The 21,569-nt window shown below is 49.0% G+C and overlaps 1 protein-coding gene across 3 annotated transcripts in view; it reads left to right on the top strand.

The window, feature by feature from the left end:
• The window catches only part of LOC135896810 (phospholipid-transporting ATPase ABCA3-like), a 316,329-nt gene that overhangs the window by 213,260 nt on the left and 81,500 nt on the right, over positions 1-21,569 (top strand). For all 3 annotated transcript variants that reach the window (XM_070525178.1, XM_070525180.1, XM_070525179.1), the window contains one exon: positions 20,821-21,278. In XM_070525178.1, the coding sequence (XP_070381279.1) occupies positions 20,821-21,278 (458 nt within the window). The remainder of the gene's footprint in view (positions 1-20,820; positions 21,279-21,569) is intronic.

Genomic DNA, 21,569 nt, shown 5'->3' on the forward strand with positions numbered 1-21,569 from the left:
ACTTCCACCTTGGCAGGTTGCATAAGAAGGTATATGCTGGCAGAAAATAATGAGGCTTACCTTGCCTTTATTCTAAGGTATGAGTACTGGCAATACTTTGGAGCAAAATGTATCAAAAGTCAATGAAAACTTTCAAGACCGTTGGTCTGATGCGGTGTTGGTAGCTTGGGCATGTCCAATAAGAGCGGCTTTGAAGCCGCAATCGCTTGGAGCTTTTCTAATGCCTTAGAGTGAAAAAATATGGCACAGACACTTCCTCATTTCGACACAGGACAAACCAGTCCTAAGTTGAGCCATGTAAGTTAGGCAGTCTTCGTGAAACCTCACTGACAAGAAATGTCTATATCCCACTCAAGTGGCATGAGCATAGATAGTATATGAACGTGTACATGCAAAAGATCACCACATTTATGCAAAGAATGCTGTGCTAGCTGCTATAACTTCTGAATCAGCTGTCGTTTCAGCTGAGCCAGAAATAGTAGACCACAAATTGTGAACTGAGCAAGGAATACCTGCACAATATGAGCTAATAATGGCAAAGAACAAAATTGGACAGACCCAAGATTTTTTTGCAGACTGCTATTGCATTATACAAAGGCTATGATACCCAAAACCTCCTTTACACGCTTAGACACAAAATGTACATGCAAAGCATTGCAATAGTTTTGAGTAACGCCTCCTTCCTTTCCCTACATTTTTACTAACAGTACTTACTCTCACTGAGCCACTGCCGGCGTTCAGTTTTCCCATATAGACATGCTGGGAATACTGCTGTTCTGTGAATGTGCACATCCTTAATATGGTTTAGCAGTGACAACCACTGGGGAACAATCTGCTCGCTGTGGGAATGGCTGATTGCGACTGCCCAATACAAATGATATTGAACTGACTTCACGCATGGCTGCAGTTCTTTGCAGTCATGTCGCTTTGAAACTTCAGTCATTTTTAGAGACACCTGATATGCATAATGCTCTGACATTCAGTGTCCATATTTTATAACAATGCGTATAGCAAGCGCCAATATTTTCAACCCAGCATATAAATGTGTTGCTTCACGATACATATTGCGAAATTCCAGACATCAAACTCATGCCCAATTTCTGGTTTTTCTCGTCGCATATAGGCCTTGATCTGAGCATGCTGTTCAGTCACAAAAGTCTTCACAGAGATACTATGGTTTTCTAGGAACTGAAGGCTGCGCTTAAAACCCCCAGTTCCATGTGGCAGCTGCCGCCTACCTCATTTGACTGTAATTAGAAGAGACAATATTGTAACCTACTGAGAAAACATGTTGCTAAGAAAATAAACTCAAGCAGCAGGAACCACTGCAGCAGCACAATATTCAGCGGTATGTAGGCCCTGTGAAGTCTTTACAAAACGCTACAGAAAAGTTAAAACAAACCTGGACAAGCTCTACGTTGAGCACTTTGTTGTTTGCAACATCCGTCAAAGAGTATGTGCCAAATTTGGCACTGAAGCCAGACGAGCTAGCCGGCTAATCCCCTGCAAGCTCCACTTCTTGGGCACGGGCATTTTTGAAAAGCTGCTCTTGTTGTTCCCTCCAAACCTTCAGGAAGTATATTTCAAAGTAGTGAAAAAATGCACTGGAAATAATAAAACACGCATCATTTTTCAACACGCTTCCCTACTTTGTCAACTGCCGGCCAAAGGTGAACATGCTTCATGTTTAAGAAGGTCCTGTCGGTAACAACTTCAACACCTATAGAAGCCAGCATCCTCAAAGTTGCAGAAGGGTTATTGCCCGAAAGCAAAAGGGCAGCAGAAAGCTCCAGGTTTTGCACTGGCTGCTGGTTTACAGCGTCTTGGTTCTTCCAGCGTAGCTGGTGTCCTAGTGGGCACTGAGCACACACCTCTGTAAGTGTCCCTTCACAGCGAAGACTGTATGTGCAAGGAGCAAGGCACGCATGACAGACTTGAAACAATGCTGTCAGGTGCCTTTTTTTCAACTAAAATTACTCCCTCTTCCGAAGAGTCAGCACAGTGGTCGGGCCTGCGAGAAATATGAGATTTTCTCCGAATGGAAAGTATTTAGATGATTTGACAACTTGTAGGAGAGTTGTATGTAATTTGCACAACTAGTCATGAACCACAGGCTGCAGAAAGTGCAGACATCTCAAAGGCTATGCAACAGTAAGGATAGCATAACATACTCGTGGCAAGGGTCATTGTCAGGACTGTAATCGTCGTCGAAATCAGGAGCAGGTTCACTGTCACTTAGGCTGTCACTCTCATAACATGGCTCTGCCACATTCATCACCTGAGTAGCAACGTCTACCATGAAGTTGCCAACCTGGACACCTTAAAAGAAAAAAAAAACAATTCTTAAAACGTTTATGGTATTACTTCATAGCCCATTATTATCCCAGAATTAATCTCATAAGGTGTACAGAATTTCCAGGAATCCAAGCATTTAAAATAATTGAAATGCTTGGGTTTCATTGAAACCCAAGCATTTAATTGAAACAATAAATTGAAACTGAAAAAATGTGCTGCACTTTCTTATTCTTAAAATTATCTTCCTGAAAACATGAATTATTTCAATGTGCAGAAAGAGGCAGACTAATGTGAGATGATCTTACCGACTGAAACACCCCGAGGCTTTGTCCGCGTCCCACGTGAAATGAAGTTGCACTTTTGTTATGTCTGCTTGTGACGGCCGTGCAAGTTGTTACTGGTTGTATCAGAACTTGAAGGCTCTTGTGTGAACTTTCGGGGCAATTATGTTCAACACCAGTTGCCTGTGCCACAATTGCTGCTTCAAACTGTTCAACATTATCTGCCTGTGTCACTCTGGCTGCTTCAAAATCTCCGATTTTTGATGTAGTGGACCAGGTTTTTTAGGGGCTTGGTTCTCAAGGAGCTCTGCTAGTACCTGAAAGAGTGCAAGGCATGGGTGTCATGAAGTTAAGCATATCAGCATACATGACAGCAGTTAGAATACTTACAATAATTAAAATACTTTTTCAGTAATTTTTCTGATGGATTAGTTGTCTAGCGATTCAGTGATGTCAATTATTTTGTCTGTAATTTCATGTCTAAAGTAATTCATTAATTGCGCTAAATATGCACCGGTAAGCTGTGTACGGCGCCAGAAGGCTGGTAGTGTGGTAAGGTGTCGTGGAGGCACATGGAGGGGGGAGGGCATGAAATGTTGGCAAGTGTATGTTACCTTGAAGAAAGGTTGGCGTCCCTTTATACTTTGCTTTTTGCTTCTTGTATGCATGAAAACGTTTTCGAAGCAATCGTAAAGTAATACCATTACCTTTTTTAATCGGTAATTGGTGATGTAATTCAAATCAATGACCTTAATAAGACAGTAATGAGTAATGCAATATAATTACTTTCAAAGAATAATTTTGCGGTGCGTCATGCATAGCTAGTTCTCTAGGTACAAGGGCAAGAAAACTTTTTGTCCAGCAGCGGTGCCTCTGTTGGGCTAGACCGTGTCGAACGCTGACGAGTTTAATACCTCTCATCGTTACTTCATTATTTGAGCCCGTTCGTCTTGCCACGGGCGCGGCTGCGCCGACGCTCCTTTTTTGCGGCATTTCGCTGCTGGTAGCAAGCTGTGAGTGCGAAATCTACGGGACGGAGTTTTTACACACCGAGTTCAACTACTCTAACGCGAGCATGAAAATATTACCATACCACCTCATGTCATGCGATTTGAACACGAATGCTGAACACCTAAACATGCGGGCACCACGTGGTAGGACGAATAACAAATATCACTGAATGCGTAAGTGTACCCCCGGCCAGTTATTTCACCGTATCAAAACAGCACCGAACAAGCGGCTGTAATGCAATGTTCCGTGACAAAGCGGAGTGGCAAAATCTAACGAAAACGGCAAACACTTTTCACGCATGTGCATATTTCTGGCTGTACTTCCACCTCGCTTTGTTATAGCCTTCTGTAAGGCCGTTTGTTCGATACTCAGGTGATCACCTGTTAAAACATTGCCCGTGTGCACATTAAAACCCTTACCTCACGCTTTCTCCTCTTGGCGAGCGCCGCTCTTGGACGTGACGAGGTGTTTCTTTTGTGGGAGAACATAGACGGAACAACGCCGGGCTTCAGTCGCGCCGATTAAACTGGAATACCGATCGCAAGCATTGTTGTCAAGCTCCGATGATAATCACTGTTACGGAAATAGTCCAAGCACAGCACAGTTGATTACGTTAGCACGAAATGATCTCTCCTCAACGCAAGGACCCACTGAGCTGCAAGCTTCTTGTCCTTCGGGAACATGTGAAACACCACATCGTCTCGCCCGCCTGTGTTCGCGCAGCCGAATGCTGCACAGTACGAGGGCATGTAGGGCGCCCTTGGCTCTAGGCACTCACGTAGCACAGAAAAGAAGAACACTTTACGAAAATCGCAAAAGAAAACAAACGTGAGCATCGGCAGATCTCTCGTAGCGTCGTTTATTAAAACGCAGGACGGAAAGAAACACGCCAGCACATGCCAGCATGCCGGCCCGGTAGCACGGTTCCCGAGAAGAGAGAAGTGGTTCGTGAAAGGAAAAGGAAAGGTTGACAATATTTTCTGCAGCCCTTGTGGGAGCACTGCCCAGCATCAACAGGGGTGGGGGGATAGTGGGAGCAAAGGAGATAGGAGAGTAGAGGGTTAAAGTATCGCCATGGCAGCGGCTGAGCAGTCCTTAAGGTTGGGCCTAGTGGGTCCGGTAGGAATGGTAATCTGGTGAAAGGCCAGGGGGCGGTGATCCAACAGGAGGCAGTTGGTTGTGGCACGTGGAGCAGCCTGGAGTGCTTTGGATAACTGTGAGGCTATCCGCCTTTACAGAAAATCCTAGAGTCTCGCCGAGAGCCCCGAGGAGTCGAGGTACTCGACTACACATAGGAGGGCAGGTAGCTCTTTGCGACCAGGGAAGATGATGTGATGTCTTCCTGCGGAGCAGAAGGAAGCCCCAGGCTTCGGAACTCCTGCAGGAGGCGGCCACACTGCTGCAGGTAAGCAGGACAAGCGAGCAGGAGGTGTTCCACGGTCTCAGGCTCCCCACAGGAGGCGCAGGCTGAAGAGGCGATGAGGCCATGGCGATGGCGGCGAGCATCCGTCCAACAGCAGCCAATCCTCAGTCGCAGAAGGAGGGAGGTCTCCCTGCGTGCGAGGTCGCACTGTGGAAGTGGTCGCGGGGGGCGGGTCAAGGACATCCGCTTGTCCGTGTGCCAGGCCAGCAGATAGTGTCGAAGCCTCTGGCTTGTGAAATCATTGGCTGTCACTGCCAGGCTGGGCGGGACCACGCAGTACTGGGCACGCTTTGCCAGTGCATCAGCTACCTCGTGCCCGGTGTCCCTATGTGGGCTGGAAGACAGTGTAGGGACACTGAGCAGCCCGCTTCGTGGAGCGCCATGAGCCTTGTCGAGAGCAGGGCGACCCCAAAGCTGGCCCTTTCTGGCCGCTGCAGGCTGAGAAGTTCCACCATGGAGTCGCAGTAGATAGTAACTGGGGTCGCCAGCAGATCCTCCGCGAGTAAGTCCACAGCCAGGTGGAGGCCCGCTACCTCTGCCGCTGTTGCCGTCACATGGTCGGGGAGGCGACAGTGCTTGCCCTTCCTCAAAGCAGGCACCACGCAGGCCGCAGTCGACAAGCCTGAGTCCGGCATCACCGAGCCGTCAACGTAGGTCTGCAGGTGTTCTCCGTGGTCCTCATGCAGGATGCAGGAGAGCGGCAGCCGCCTGCTGAAGGGCACAAGTCGGGGAGCTCCGTTTAAAAACGCTGGGCAGTTCTGTGGTGATGGGTATGGGTGGTATCTGGGGTAGAGGCAGCTGTGTATTGTTAGCTGGAGGCCTCCCAATCACCTAGTCGTACAGCCCACAGAGTCTGCCCATCTGTGAATGGGGCCGCGAGTGCAGTCGGGACAGCAGGGCACTGCAGTCTGGGCCATGGTGGAGGCGGTCAACATGGCGTAGCCCTTGTTGCAGGAGGAGGAGTGACAGGGGCCGTGCTCCTGCCTCGGCCAAGGTTGCAGCGACTTGGGAGCTGCAGGGAGTGCCCATGCAGACTCTAATCGCGGTCCGATGCTGTAGCTCCAGATTCTTGAGACGGGCAGGTGGTAGTGCCACGAGTGAGAGGGCGTACCGCAGGCGTGAGGTGGCTGCTGCATCATATAGCTGCAGAGCCCCCCAGTGGTACAGCCCTGTCCTCGTGCAAGAAGCTGAAATACTGTTTTGTGGTCCCGGAGGACCTGGAAATGCAGGGTCTTGACAGCAGGCAGCCAGGACAGCCGGTGATCAATTCGCAGACCCAAGTACATCACTGTCGTACTCCAGTGTAAATGGACGCCTGCCAGGTGCAACCGGGCAGCTGTGTGGCGGGCGGCTGCTCTGAGGTGGAGCAGCTCGGCCTCCGCCGAGCCGAGATGGCAAGGCCTTCCTTGACGAGATGGCAAGGGCAATCCTGCTCAGGTAAGCAGCCGCGGTGTCGAGGGCTCTTTGCCGGACCGAGCGCGCGCTGCGGTGGCTGTGTGAGGGACTTCGCACCCACAGGGGGATGTCGTCTGCGTAGGTGGAGGCATTCATGGGATAGTGGGGGTCGATCGGCAGGGCAGCAGGAAGCCGGGCCAGGGCCAGGTTGAACGGGAAAGGGCTCACCACCGGCCCTTGTGGGACGCCCGCTGCCACTGGCCGTGGGGAGCTCCTCGATCGGCCCTCTCGTTCCCTAAAGGTGCGTTCCTGCAGGAACGACGAGATCAACCGTCGCAGGTTCCCGCTGATGCCAAGTTGGTCCAGGGCCTGCTGAACGACTGGGTGGGGCAGGCCGTCGAAGGCCCCCTTGATGTCAATAAGTGCCAGGAGCAGGGTGTCACCGCGGGCCTTGGCCCCTTCCAGTGTAGAGACCACATCCGAGATGGAGTCTGCGGTGCATCGGCGCCGCCGGACCCCGTCTGCTCGTCGGCCAGAGAGCCATGGGCATGCGCCACCCAGTCCAGTCGGATCATAGCAATCGCCTCCATCACCATGCAAGTGGCGGAGGTGAGAGAGACAGGCTGGTAGGAGCTCACGTTTCCAGCCGGCTGTCCGGCTTTCAGGATGGCGGCCACGATGGCTGTGCGCCATGTCTCCGGCACCTGGCCTGACCACCAGATGTCGTTGTAGCAGTCTAGCAGGCGATGCTGCTCGCTGGCGGCCAGGTTGCGCAGCGTTTGGGTCGTCACTGCGTCGGCTCCTGGTGCGCTGCGGCACGTGCCCCTCTTCAGGGCCACTTGGAGGTCGTGCAGCGTCAGCGGGTCCTGGCCGATAGCCGTAACCTGGCTCGATGTCCACCCCAGGTACTACCGGCAGGATGGTTGCAGTTCGTTGTACAGCCAGCGCGAACTGGCCGGCGATTAGCTCCGCAAAGGCCTCTTCGCTGATACCCAGCGTGACGGCCGCGGCGAGGACAGGTTGTAGGCTTGCTCCTCTGCCGGTGAGGGATTTGAGCAATCTCCAAGTCAGGGGTCATCCCCGGAATGACAACACTGTCACCGGTTCTCTCTTCCGGCTGCCGCCTCACCCGGCGCTCCGGGAAGCGACGGGGGCGTGTCCGCGGGGGGATTTAGAAAGCGATTTCCACCCCTTTTATTAACAAAACGAAGAAAAAAATTTCAGGACCGCAAATAATTAGGTCTGTTCTTCCCAACCCCAGCAATTCATGGAAATTGAAAACCATTTCAGTTTCTCTTTAAACACAAAAGACAAAAAAAAACACTTCAGGAATTTCCCTAACGCCTAGTGCTTGGCGCATTAGGTGCGTCACAGCAACAATTTACTTATAAAATATGAGCACGCGCTTTCTTATTTCTGATTATTAGGAAAGGTTTTATGGGACATGGCAATCTACGAAATTCCGTGTGCGTATCTCATCGTGCTGTGGCGCTGTGACGCGCTTCCATGATGTCAAGTATGTCCTGTCTTGTGATTCATCACGTTGTAGCCCTGAATGAAAGAAAGCGATTTGTCTGCCAGGCCTACCAAGGCAAATGAGGTCCGCGTTCGTCAGTGAAGTCTGCAGCGCTTACAAAAATAACAACTGAAAGCTGGTTCAGCAAGAAAAAAATTATTTTTGTTGTTTCCCATGTGAGTCGTCCTCTTAACCGACGAGACTAGTTTTCGTGAGACCCTTGTCTTTATAGCTTCGAACATGTCCCTCTAACAGTAGTCCAAGCAAGACAGAAGTCTACAGGAAATGTACGCAATTCAGATGATCAAGAGTAGTTGAAAGACTTTATACTCCGTTCCATGCATAACATAACAGTCGACGCTACGAATGCTAGACATATTTCTGTCACTGTTCGAATTCGCAGCCAAAAAGTGGTGGGTCATACGTTAAAGATATTAAGCACGCACCATGTAATCCGCAATAAAATTAGGTCACCTGCTTCTACATCAGAAAACATGAATGATTTATGACATTATTAGTCGCTACAGATCTGTAACTATTTACTATTGTACACGCTGAGTGATATGTTACGTCGATGCGCAGCCACAGGGCATCGCTTTCGCTTCGATCAAAATATAGTACGTAGCCTCTATACTCTATCTTAGTAGTTCCTTACAGCAGTGTAGAAGCTAACCGAATTCTCAACCAAAAGGAAAGCTGAATGCCCCTCGAGATGTGCCCATCCGCGCCGCGACGTCTGCTCAGTGCCTGCTTGTCATCCTGTCCGTACATGTTACTCCATGTTAGGTGGGTTGACAGAAAAATGTGTTGACGCCATAGCCATAAACTTCGTTTACATGGATGCGACAGCAGTGCTTCGCTTTAGCTGTACACTTTCCCTGCAGTTACCTTGCAACCTCCCTAGCAAGTACTAAGGGCGAACGCCATCATAAACATCCACCTGGGGCACAGCGTCTGCTCGGCGTCTAGTTGGAGTTAGCTCGCTACCCTCATTCATGTACCATGCTAGAACGGGGCAGTAGATTAATGATGCAGCGAACAATTAGGCCTTTATAGCGTTCTACATCATCAACGTATCAGTGGTACTAATAGTGCGCGCTATCTGCTAACTAGAAATCAAACCAGTTTTAGGCTCGCCGCCTTCTCTCATTTCATTTAATTTTATTTCCTTAAGGACCCCATAGTAGGGGTAATACATAAGGAGTGGAAATACAACAGATACAAACAAATGTTATAATGCATTCAATTCTGTAAATAAAAAAAGTTGTTACATGTTGAGCAAATTCTGAAGAGCAGGCGATGGCAGCGATTTGATGAGGAAGGCTATTCCAGTCTTTAGATGCTCAGTAGGAAAATGAGCCTGAAAATGTATTTGTGTGCGAATGTGGTTGTGCTACATGCTGGGGATGACCAATGTGTAGTGACCGGCGCGTTGGGGGAACAATGTATGGTGGTCAATTAAGCGTCAAATAGTAGAACCTGTGGAAAAGGGAAAAGGTGGCAATGAAGCGACGAAGGGATAGAAGCGATAAGAAATATTCTTTTTTAAAGGTAATATGCTGACGTTGTAAGCTTATGTGCAATGAATATACCTGGTGGCCCAATTTTGAACTGCCTCGAGAGCATTGGCGAGATATGCTTGATGCGGATCCGAGATGGCAGGTGCGTATTCGAGTTTCGTTCTTAGCAATGATCTATAGACTAACAGTTTTACATGCAATGGAGCGAGGGGAAGATGACGTATTAGAAAGCCCAACATTTTGCTAGCTGATGTAATAACATTAGTTACATGCGCTTTCCAGGTTAGATCATAAGTCAAGGTGATACCTTGGTATTTCTAGGATTCAACTGATTCCACGGTGATGTCACCAATCGGAAAGGAAACGCGAAGAGGGTGATGACGACGGGTAAATGAGACAAGTTTGCATTTATCAGAGTTGAGTGTCATCAGCTAAACATCACAGCATTCTTTTACCCGGTGAAGGTCGGATTGAAGAGTGGTTTGCACAGTGATGGTATTGACTGCGCGGTAAATAACGCAGTCATCGGCAAACATACGAATACAGCAGGACACATGCAAGGTTAGGTAGGTAATGTAAGTTAGGAAAAGAAGGGGGCCAAGGACGGACCCCTGTGGTACACCTCATGTAACGAAGGCAATGTTTGAATCCTGGTTATTAAATGAGACATACTGTGAACGGTTAGTTAAAAATTGCTCAAGCCATTTTAGGACATCAGGATGCAAATGCAAACTAAAAAGCTTTAGTATTAGGCGCTTATGAGCTATTTTGTCAAATGCTTTCGAGTAATAAAAAATATGGCATCTGTTTGTATGTTACGATCAAGATTAGCATGCACGTCATGAAGAAATAGTGCAAGCTGGGTCTCGCAAGAACGGCCCCTGCGAAACCCGTGCTCTGAAGGATGAAAGAGGTTGTTAGCGTCTAGAAAGTTCATAATATGTGATTAGATTACATGCGGGATGATCTTGCAGGGAGCACATGTCAGTCCCATCAGCGTGAAAACAAAAAACCTATCTCAATATTTACGGCAAGACATACATAACTCTTTGACCTCAGCTTACGATGACACTGAGCAAAAGTGAGGAATTATTTTGCCACTTTTTTCTTGCTGCCAGGGCGTAGAGCAAATAACAATCGCGAATTCAGATCGAGGCGGGTAGTCGGCGCTGTAAGGGCACTGCCATGTTGCTATAGTGTATCGCGGTTAGGGTGGCTATTACGCTTACCGGTGGTGGCTTCCACAGCAATTCTCGGTATACGACGAGTATGCACAAAGGCGATGCCTTGCCACGTATTGCTGTACCGTATCATGTAGCGAGCAAAAATGAAACCTTTTAGTGCAGCCAATAATGATCTAGCTATGCCCGGAACTATACACCGCTGCAAAAGGATGCGACAGATTATGCCCACATCCTAGCCGCTGTTTTGTTATGCTGGCAATGTGGCGCTAAGGTACCTAATATGTAGTAGGAGATAGGAAAGGACTAACTGTAAGGATAAATAAGAATTGGCAGACATAGGAAGCAGTTGCCAGATAGACGACAGAGGAATTACATACAGGTCACTAGCAACGCCCGAGTCATGTAGTAGAATTAAAGAAAAGCAGATTCTTAAGCTGCCGACCGAGTTAATACGAATGAATCTATCATTCAATCAATCATTTACTTAACGAGCACAGGAACAACGCTAAGATGCGAGTGCTGCCACACGGATATATTAAAAGAGAGACACTTAGAAAGTGATGTGCAAGACATAATGCACAGAAAATACAAGCTTGGTGGACAAAACAATCTGTGGCAGAGAAATATTCAGGGACGCCTTCTCACCATTGTGAGGAGGCGTCTGTAAGAAGAAGTTAATCCTAAGGCATCATTATCCACACTTCTACAGAACTCCGGAAATGAACTCTGAAATAGCTAATAATAGGGGCCACATAACGTAAAACTATTCCATGTATTTTGTTGCAATCTACTGACAGCAAGTTACGTAACCGCCGAGGCAAGCGTCTGCCGGAGACCTGCAGTATCGTTTCAGCAGGCCAATGATGCGCTCTCCTTCTTTATAGGAGGTCACCTTTGTTTGGCTTCAAAGCGAACAACATTTCCTTTTTTGACGTGATTTTAAAGGAATCTGTTTTGCTGACAACAGGCAAGCAGCACGCTGAAGTGGAAAGGGTTTCGGTAGGGCCGAGCTACCTCAATGAAGATAGATAACCTTAATGAGGAGGGCGGTGCCGACGTCTGTGATTGGCCCGCTTCTCGCTGCTTGGATTGTAGTGGCTGGTCGAAAATCGTGACGGCCTGCATCGGAAGGCTAAAAATTACAGTGACGTCTTATCTCGTGAATGCGGGTTACGGGCAAGCGTTTGCGTGCCATAGCGCACACGAAGCTAGTGGCCCTCGGTGCGCCTAGACGCCTAGAATATCTGTGTCCCTATCCAGAAGGACAATAACCATGCTTGACGAAGATATATATTTATTTTGGACACGTAGGTGATTTCTGAATTAAATTTGAGTGCATGACTGTCAAATAAGCAGACGAAAATGAACCGCCGCCTCAACTTCAGCAAGCATGGCGAGTAGCTCGTTCTAACTGGAGTAGCCCTGCCCTAGGCAGTGATTTAGTGCATTGTTAATTTTCCGGGTTACACGACCCCCAAGGACTTCCAACAGCTGCGCACATTCTTCATTGAAGCGCCATGGGATTCGGCTAGAGCTGGCCTATTTTTGGACTTTCTCTTCGAACAGAATGCACAGGTGCTCGGTGCTGCAACGGAATGCTTTCGCGCTGTTAGAGTGCACGATGGCAGCAATTTGTCGTGTTGCAAATCCCCTGAAGGCTACAAAACATGCTTGCGCTGTAATATATGTGGCCCACTGCAGGTGTACTGCCCTTGTCCCAGCACACGAAAAGGGAACGATGTAAACTTAAGCAGTCGACAGTCTTTGAGCACGGCAGTAGAGGAGCACACAGAACTAAATTTCAACTACGTAAAACCTTTCTTTCTTCCCTGATTCTCTCCTCTGACGCCCCTTCAGAATGCAGAAGCGGTTCTGAAGATCCAGGAGAGTGAGTTGAACTCCACCATGCCATAGTCGTAGGTGTGCTGCATCAACCAAGACTTCGGTGAGTCAGTGATCCCCGGAAGCAAGATCGGGTGCTTCAACTCCTCCGGGTAGCTAACCTGCTGAAGCCGGCCTCCTACACGAAGTAATCTGTCATGGTCTATAAGCGGTTGTAATGTCGGCACATTGCGAGTATGCGAAAATTTCTATCATTACTGCAGGGCCGGGACTTCGCTCGCGAATGCGTAGTAGTGGGGAAGCCTCAATACATAGATATCCGCCTGATGCAACTACAGCGCCTTCAGTGGCTTTTTGGTGGAAGCGTTCCGAAGAAACTTCATGATCCATTCCGCTATTCGGAGTAAACGGGGGATGCATTCAAAGCTTGCAGCCTCAAGCACTGGCTCGTGTAGGAATGGAGGAGGTGCCATTACTGCCGCGGGGCAAGCTAGTCTCACTTCATTGGTTTCTCTAGAAAGCGCATCCGGTAAAGGAGCCGAACGTTGTTTCGCAAGCTGTCACAACAACGAAGAACTGGTTCACCACAGTGTCGCGTATCGCGTCAGTGTCCACAATGTCGCGTCATCGTATCTACTGGATTGTCGTGGCCTGCGCAGCGCCTCCAAGGATACCCTGACGTCGGGCGTTGTATTTCAAGAATACGGTTTCTCGAAAGTCTCCCATTGATTAGCGTCGGCTGCAATCCAATGTTGGGCTATTGATGAGTCCCTCCAAAAAATCCTAACATCTCAATGTTTCTGGAATTCCTCGATATAGCTCCACAGCATGACAGCTAGCAAGTACACAAGAAGCTCTACGTATGACAACGAGGTAGTTTTCAGCAGTGCGACCCTGCAATTGCTTCATCATCATCATCATCATCATCATTATTCTGGCTACGCCCACTGAAGGGCAAAGCCACCTCCCATACTTCTCCGAGTACCCTGGTCATGTGCTAAATGGGGCCATGTTGCCCCTGCAAATTTCTTAATGCCATCTGCCCACCTAACTTTCTGACACCCCCTGCTGCGCTTCGCTTCCCTTGGAATCCAGTCCGCAACTCTTAATGACCATCGGTTATCTTCCCTCCTCATTACATGTGCTGCCCACGCCCATTTCTTTTTGTTGATTTCAACTAAGATGTCATTAACTCGCGTTTGTTTCCTCACCCAATCTGCACTTGCTTATGAGCAGCTGAACGTTAAACTTTCCTTCTTTGATCTGGTAACGCATGTAGACGGCTGCACCGTTTGTCAGTGGGCTTGCATCGCAGAACAGGTGAAGTTCAAACGATGAAATATGTCGCGGAGGGGAAAGAATGACGCAACGCGGAATGCGCCTCGAGGAGAGCGTCGGTAGTACGGATGTGCAGCTTTCCCTCTGTTTGTACTCGTCTTGTCCAGCAATCTAGTCAATGGTCCTTCCTAGTTATGCTCCTCAGCAGTCAGCATTTGTGTTGATCTAACTGTGCCGAGAAATCATGACCGATGGCTGTAGTGTTCACAGTGCAGACTTCATGTACTTCTAACGAGCCTACCACGAAGTCGTGGGAGTTGAAATGACTATGTAATTTGGGCCTGATGCTTGGACAGCGGTAATGGCGGGAAAAATTAGAAGCCTCAAACGTCTGCACAACGAGGTCTTCTGTCTCGAGAGAATCCAGGCCGAACCTTTTGGACAGGTAACCTGAAATGAACGTTCTTTGGCAACTGGTGTCAAGCAGTAACCGAAGTAAGAAGGAATTGTGCGTTCGGGACGCTCACGCTGTGGCCATTTGCATCAGCAAAGGTGAAGGCGTACAACCGCTGACTTTTAGTTGTGTCCTGTTCGACAAGTTTATTACTGCTCGCGGCAGATAGGCTCTTGCTGTCTTCTTTCCATATGGAAATGTTCTTGTTTCATATGAAAATATGTAGTGTTTCCATGTTACAACTGATGTTTCGTGCAGTACTTCCTCATGAGCCACGCTGCAGTGTAGCCCTTTCATGCAACGTGCCCTCCAAAGCCGCGTTTAAAATGACAATTCTTGCGAGTTCGCCAGCGTGTAATTTCTACAGGTGACAGGTGACTTGGCAGTCTCATAGGCGTGGTCCCGGTGATAGCACAGTACATAGCAGGTTGGGCCATTCGATGCAGGTCTTGCAGCCAGCGCTAATGCTCATCGTAGCTGCGGTGTTAGACACGGTTTGCATCGCACCTTTCTCGCGAGGGTGCTTTCTGGTAGGGACCTTGAACGGGAAGCTTCGCTCTCTGCTTTCGACTTGCACCTACACGGACTTGATGACCTTTCGCACGTCTTGTAGTCGCAACCTTGGAGCAGCGCCATAGTCGGCTTGAGTGTCCACCTGCGTTGGCGACATAGATTGGTGATATCTTCGGGGAGTCAGTGCATAAATACACGGTGAATATGACCGCGCATTCTGATGCTGCAACCTTGTGGCTGTCTAGGCAGATTGTGCGCAAGTGCACCTCTTCGCAGAGTTCCCGCAGCTATGACAAATGAGAAGAGAGACCTACGGGAAAGACTCAACATTTGCTGATGACGTGGTCTGAAAATAGAAGCTCGTCTTAAGCGAAATGCAACTTTTTCGCCTTCAAAGTGAGCCCTGATAACTTGATTGCTCTAGTACTGTTCCAAGCCGCCTAAGGTGATCGTCTTGCGGCAAAGATGACGACGCCATTCAAGTAAACAAGACAGGGTTGCCACTTCAAGCCTGCTTATACCATGTCCATCGCGCACCGGAACGTTGCAGGCGCTAAGCACAGTTCTAAGGACATGGCCTTGAACTCATACAGGTGTTCTGGCGTGATGAAGGTCTTTTGGCAATCCCTCTCGTCAGCTTCTATATTCAATAACACGGTTTTGACATCCATCGACGAGAATTATTTAGCATTGAAGAAGCGATTTAATGCGTCATCGATCCGTGGGAGGGCGTATACGTCCTTCTTCGTGATCTTGTTCAGTCGACGATAATCGACGCAGAAACCTAGGGTTCCGTCCTTTTCCTTCAAGATTACAGGAGGCGCCCACGGGCTTTTCGACGGCTATGTGATGTCATCGTGCAGTATTTTGTCGACTTGCTTTGTCTAAAATTTTGTCTAAACTCGATAAGGGCTCTGGCGGAGTGGTCGAGTGCTCTCTTGATGACGTCGAAAAGCAGTCTTTGTATCGTCGGAGAAGACTGCTGAGCTGCTGCTGCTGCTTACTAGTGGAGCTACTTGGATTTATGTCGAAGTATGGCTCGGCAACTAAATGTGTCGGGGTAGATGCTGCAGTATCCTAAAGGACAAATGTGTTGCTGGCTCTCACAATTTCCTCGACGTATGCGGTTGTGGTGCCTTTGTTGGCATGCTTGAAATTTTGGCTGAAGCTTGTCAGCCCCACTTTGTCCTTACCCTGTGCGGTCGAGCGGTTCCTGTTGCTACGCAAATTGTGCGGTTGAGTAGCAGACGTCGGTCACACTCGATGACGACTTCTACGTCTGCGATTGTTACGGTGCCGACGGAAATGACAATGCTGGAGTGAGGCGGGATGTTGACTTGATCTTCGAGCGCATTGCAGGCATGATCACTACGAGCAGAATTCGGCGGTATCGCTTGATCTTCGGATAGCATTATCGACTTCGACTTGAAGTCAATGAACGCGCCGTGTTGGTTCAGGAAGTTCATGCCGAGAATGACGTCTCGTGAACACTTCTCGAGGATAATGAAGGTAGCAGGGTTGGTCCGGACAAGAGTGCTAATTCTCGCAGTGCAGATTCCAGTCAGCGTTATTAGGTGTCCTCCAGTGGTCCGTATATGGCGGCTTCCATGCTGTCTTCACTTTTTTCAACTGGGCGGTGTAGGACCCACTCATGACGGACTACTCGGCTACTGTGTCTACTAACGCAGTGACTGTGTGGCCGACGAGCAACGTGTCGTGGTCAGTGGCTCGTTGTTTGATGTTCAAGTTAGATCTTGGCGTCGGATCACGGCTGGTACGTCGCATTGTCACGTCGGTGCATTCTTTGCTTCTAGTCTTCGTCGGGATTGTGGCGTGTCGGTGTTGTGTCGTCGAAATAGTCTCTTCGGCGTCACCATCGGCGGTTGAGGATCTTCGTCATTTCGACGAAAAGCATCCGCCCTGCCATCGGTTGCTGCTTGCTTTTCCGGAAATGGGCTGACGGAGCGGCCCCTGGCTGTGTATTGTCGTCGCTGCTGCGACAGATGATGGCGGTGAGGTGGTAGGCGAGATCACCTGGTCATTCGCTCTGCTGTGGGCGCTATTTAGCGGCGGCAAAGGCTCGCAGTCTGAAGTCGCGGTATGGGCATCAGCGTTACACTTGCCGGGCTTCCACGCAGTGATAGCGTAGCGGGCGGTGGTCGGTGGCGCGACGATTGTCCACCTTTCTCGGGTAGCTGCACTTGGCGATGGGCAGGTGTGCTGGCGGCGGTGGTGGTTGGCGACGGAATTGTGGTGTTACGGAACCCCGGCATGAACGCTGAAGGGGACCTTGATTAAGGGTGATGGCTGCGTAGGACATCGCTTTTGTCTGGGATTGCAGCGATGCCGGAACCGCTGAAGCTCCTTAACTATGCCAGCGATTGAGGCCACCTGGGACTGCGACCTTAGGCACAAGTTCTGCAGCTCTTCCTGTACGACCGCTCTGATCGTCTCGCGCGGGTCGTCGGCGTCTATCACTGGAGCTTCTGCGCAGTTTCTTGTTAGCGCAGGGTGGTTACATTGCCTGGTGCATAATTCAAATGTTTCCTCGATCATTGTGGTCTCCGAAAGAAACTCGGCGACAGTGGATTACGCATCAATTAGGCGAATAGTTGTTCCTTCACACCCCGCCTGAAAAACCTTACTTTCTTTTCTTCAGACGTGTCGAGGTGGGGGTGGCGGAAGGGGCGAGTGATTTCCTGCAGAAGGATCGCGATGTTCTTGTTTGGCAGTTGCACGCAGGTTTAAGTAGAGCTTGGGCTCGCTCTTTGCGCAGGACGCTCCTGAAGGTATGCAGGGTACCATTGCAGAGCAGGTTCCGCGTAGTCGGAGTTGGCTCGCGGTAATAAAGCCATAGCGTCCTAAAAGGTGAAGTACACATGCCAAAGTTTGTCATCGGCGTTCCAATTGTTGCCAGCGACTCTTTCGTATGTTTCCAGCCAGTTATCGGGCCTTGAAACGATGGATCACGGAAGGTCAGTGGCTTCCTGGGCTGTTGCAGCACGAATAGGGACACTGGGGCTGTCACAGGGGTTGTAGACGTGGCTACAATAATCTTGGTTGTCTCAGGTAGGTTAGGTTAGGGCAAGTGTGGTGACGGCAGGCGACGCGGGCAGGCGACGTGGTTTGCATGTGGACGCCTTTCCGAAAGCATGGTCATTCGAAAAAACTATTACGTAGGTACTATTTTCCGTAAATAGTTTTGCGGCGACTCAGCGAGGTTAACTATGACGCTATTGTAGAAAGTACATTTAGAGGTTCCCGTCATCAGCCCTAACTTGAAGTCCTTTACGTCGCCAGAGTGAAACCTTACTTCCCACTTGGGACCAACCCCTGGAGAGACATTGGCTTACGTTCGGCAGGTCACTCTGCAACTATGTTTTACAGCAATTCTGCATGATTTCCTTACTCTGGGGTACATGTGACCTATTATGCTCGTTTCATATGTTCAGCCACAACTGTCTTCATTACTTTCCTACGTTTCTTTTAGCGTCTCAACGATGCTACATTGGGGTAGGAAGCAATGCCACATTCCATATGTGAGCCTGTGTGCTTGGAAAGCGGGCGATAGGTGAAAACAACAGCAGGACAGTTCTGTGTAGCTCTTAGACAGGCGTTAATTCCGACCAGCCTAGGTGTACTTCACCCGCGACAATATCGAGGCCTCCGTGCTAATGTTCTTATGCTAATGCTAATGTTCCTCAATACTGTCTATTGAAGCACCCTGGTTTGACGTTTCAGATACGAGCGGTGGCGCCCCACAACCTTTGCAACACAAGCCATTTTATTGCCGAAATTGAAAAAAAGAAACACTGCCATTATCACTAGCTGCTAGTGATGCATGACAAGACGCATGGTCTTTTGGCGGGACCTCCGTGACAAGCCGAGGTCACACGTACACTCCCTTATAATATCGCTTCAAAAGGCTGGTCCGCCCCAATGTGTGATGGGAGAGCATGAGTGCGAGCGCATAACATAGAATAAAAAACAGCCTTCGAGAAGGGAAACTGTACTTTCCACAGTGGTATGATAATAAGCAGCGGAAGCACATGTAATTTACGAAGGAATAGCAAATGTGGCGCTACACAAAGAGGAAGCGGACGTAACTTTTTACAAAGAAAAATCTAATCTGGGTGCTTTTTAGGGGTAGAGTGCGCTGGTACGTGCGGTGCTCGCCCTGCTGGCTTTTCGGCATGCCACGGTGCCATGGCCATCGCATAGCTGGTGGTTTTAATAACCAGGAGACCAAAGAGCCTCTACTGATGGCCATATAGACTGATGGCCATTTGCGCCGGTGGTCTTCGCGTGCCTTCCAGTGCCTAATTTTAGGAAGACCGCAAAGCTTAATTTTGAACACGCTGTATTTGGAATGGTTTGTGACTGCATGGCATGCAAATGTACACTGTACTTTCTAGGGTGCTGAAGGAGCATGTTAAATAAATATTGTTACTATCCACAAAATTGATAAGGGCCTAAACGGAATGCATATCAACAGGCGGAGTAATATTAAGGTCACACATGAGAAGATTTCTGCGCTAATTTGTACGCTAGAACAGATAACACTGCTGGCTCCACAAGCAAATGCTTGCGGGACATGAAGCTACTAGAACGGCTGTTGTCTTTTTCTGCAGGAACGTGATGCACCGCTTCACTACTGGAAAAATAAATGCCCAAAGATAAACCAAACTGAACAGCGAAAACACTTGGGACCAATGAGCACAAAATACGGGTGAATTATCGTGTGTGCAACCGTTTAATACATTAAATGCAGTGCTTTAACTTCGATTTACCAAAAGGTTATTCTTTTTCCTTAACGAAATGAGGTGCCGGTGGACTCGAAAAAAAAAATAGATATTTTGATAACGCAACCAAGTCGCCTATAGGCACGGCTACAGTAAGATGAAAAATGTTAAGCGCGTTCCTATATCGCTCTTTGTTTCGTTAGTGGGCGCGTATAGCGATGGCCCAGCAGCTAAAGGTTTGTTTCGGATACAGCAGTGGAGGTTCCTGACTGCTCATATGTAATGCAGGAGCTAGTTCGTTAGCTTGTGTGCGCCTGTAAGTTAACGAAACGACTATTACATAAAGATTCAAGCCGTGATGATAAATGGCTCACTGGTTATTGCCGTGGTCAGTCGCAGCGGAATCCGGCTTCAGTTTCGATGCTGTCGCGTTCCGCATGGCTCACGATCGAAACCTAAGTTTCGGGCTTATATCCTTCGCAACGAGTCATGTTTCCCAATGTTAAATAACGCGGGGTATCAAAGCGCGATAAAGTAGTTTTAGCACAAAATAAGCATCCAGTTTAAGTGCACGATCCAATGAATCCATGCTGGTAGAAACTTTAAATCAAGGCCAGAGGTCACGTGATTTGTTGATGATGCTGAACGCTATTTTGCGTTTATAATGGCAAACGACAGCAGCAACAACAGCGAAGTTGCTAATAAAGAGTACAATGTATAATTCGGAATGACAATTTTGTACTCTTTGTGATGTAACAAAAACTCTTCGATAAATGTGGGAGAAAATCTGTAGGCTAAAACTGAGCGCACTACAGCGCCTATAGCGGGAAATGTTGGGCTCATGCAGGCAGACTTGAAATGGCTGTACTACATGCTTGTTTTATTAGCAATGCCATGCGGTCGCCATTTCTTACCCTCTGTGGTGATTCGCTGAACTTGATAGTGTGCTACCCCTGGCATACTCCAGCGCTTGCGCGTAGCTGTTTCTGCACGCGTTCGCTCCGTTGCGTAAACAGCGTACCTTTCGCGAGGTGTCACGACGAGCCCGCTCACCGTAGAGACGTTCGGATAAGGGCGTGCTTCCATTGGTCTTTTTGCGTGACGTGGCCTCAGGTGTGTGGTGACGCGAGCCAGAAGGAGCGTGCTGAAAAACCTTGGAGGCGTAATGTTGAGATTCGCGGCCTAACGACAACCGCCAAATACACGTGTCATACGCGTAGGTGTTGTTTAAAGGTTGCCGAAAACAACTCCAGCCCTGCGGATCCGCTAAGTGCCGTTCATGGGCATACACGACCAAGTTATAAAACAAATGTTACAGAATGTGCAACTTCGTTGCAGTTGGCCTTTCAACTATGCTCTTTTACAGTGCCTGGATTTGCAATAAATTGCCACGGCAGTCTGCTGGAATTTAGCTACGAGGGATTAGGCTACGAGCTGTTGATCGTGCTAGTCGAAGGCCTGCTGCTCCTGGCGATCGTGATCTGCTGGACATCCGGCTACCGGGGTTCTCGAGACCCCTTCGCGCCCAGGGAGTTTCCCGCCGAGGAAGACGTCGAGGAGGAGAAGAGGCGCGTCAATGCTGCATGGCAGCAAGAAGGGCTCGGAGGCCACTCGCTCCTCGCGTGGAGTCTTCACAAGCGGTACGGCAACTTCCACACCGTCCGGGGCATGTACATGGCGCTGCGGCCCTCCGAGTGCTTCGGTCTGCTCGGCGTGAACGGCGCCGGTAAGACTACGACGTTTCAGATGCTGGCCGCGCTGATCAGCGTCTCGTTCGGGGACGCCTGCACCGTGGTGGCCAAGCTCAGCGGAAACGGTCGTAAGGTGAGAGGGTGCTTGTAATAGGGAGTTTTAGTGCGTCTCTTAGCGCGTAATTTTATCGCAATCACATGCTGTTGTCCTAGAATTGCGATAATGCTACCATTGTCAATACCAGCGTCGCCAGTGCATGTAGGGACAGTTTCTGCCATGCATCCGTTGCCGTATGGTCGTCATCATTCAATTGTAGCCCTAACATCATCGTAATATAAGCTTCGCCACGCGGTTGTTGTTATATGGTATTCACGCCATCATCGTCGCGTCATACATTGGTCGTGATCCCGATGCGCTCATGCC

Source organism: Dermacentor albipictus, chromosome 9, assembly GCF_038994185.2.
Source record: "Dermacentor albipictus isolate Rhodes 1998 colony chromosome 9, USDA_Dalb.pri_finalv2, whole genome shotgun sequence".
Classification (NCBI taxonomy): domain Eukaryota; kingdom Metazoa; phylum Arthropoda; class Arachnida; order Ixodida; family Ixodidae; genus Dermacentor; species Dermacentor albipictus.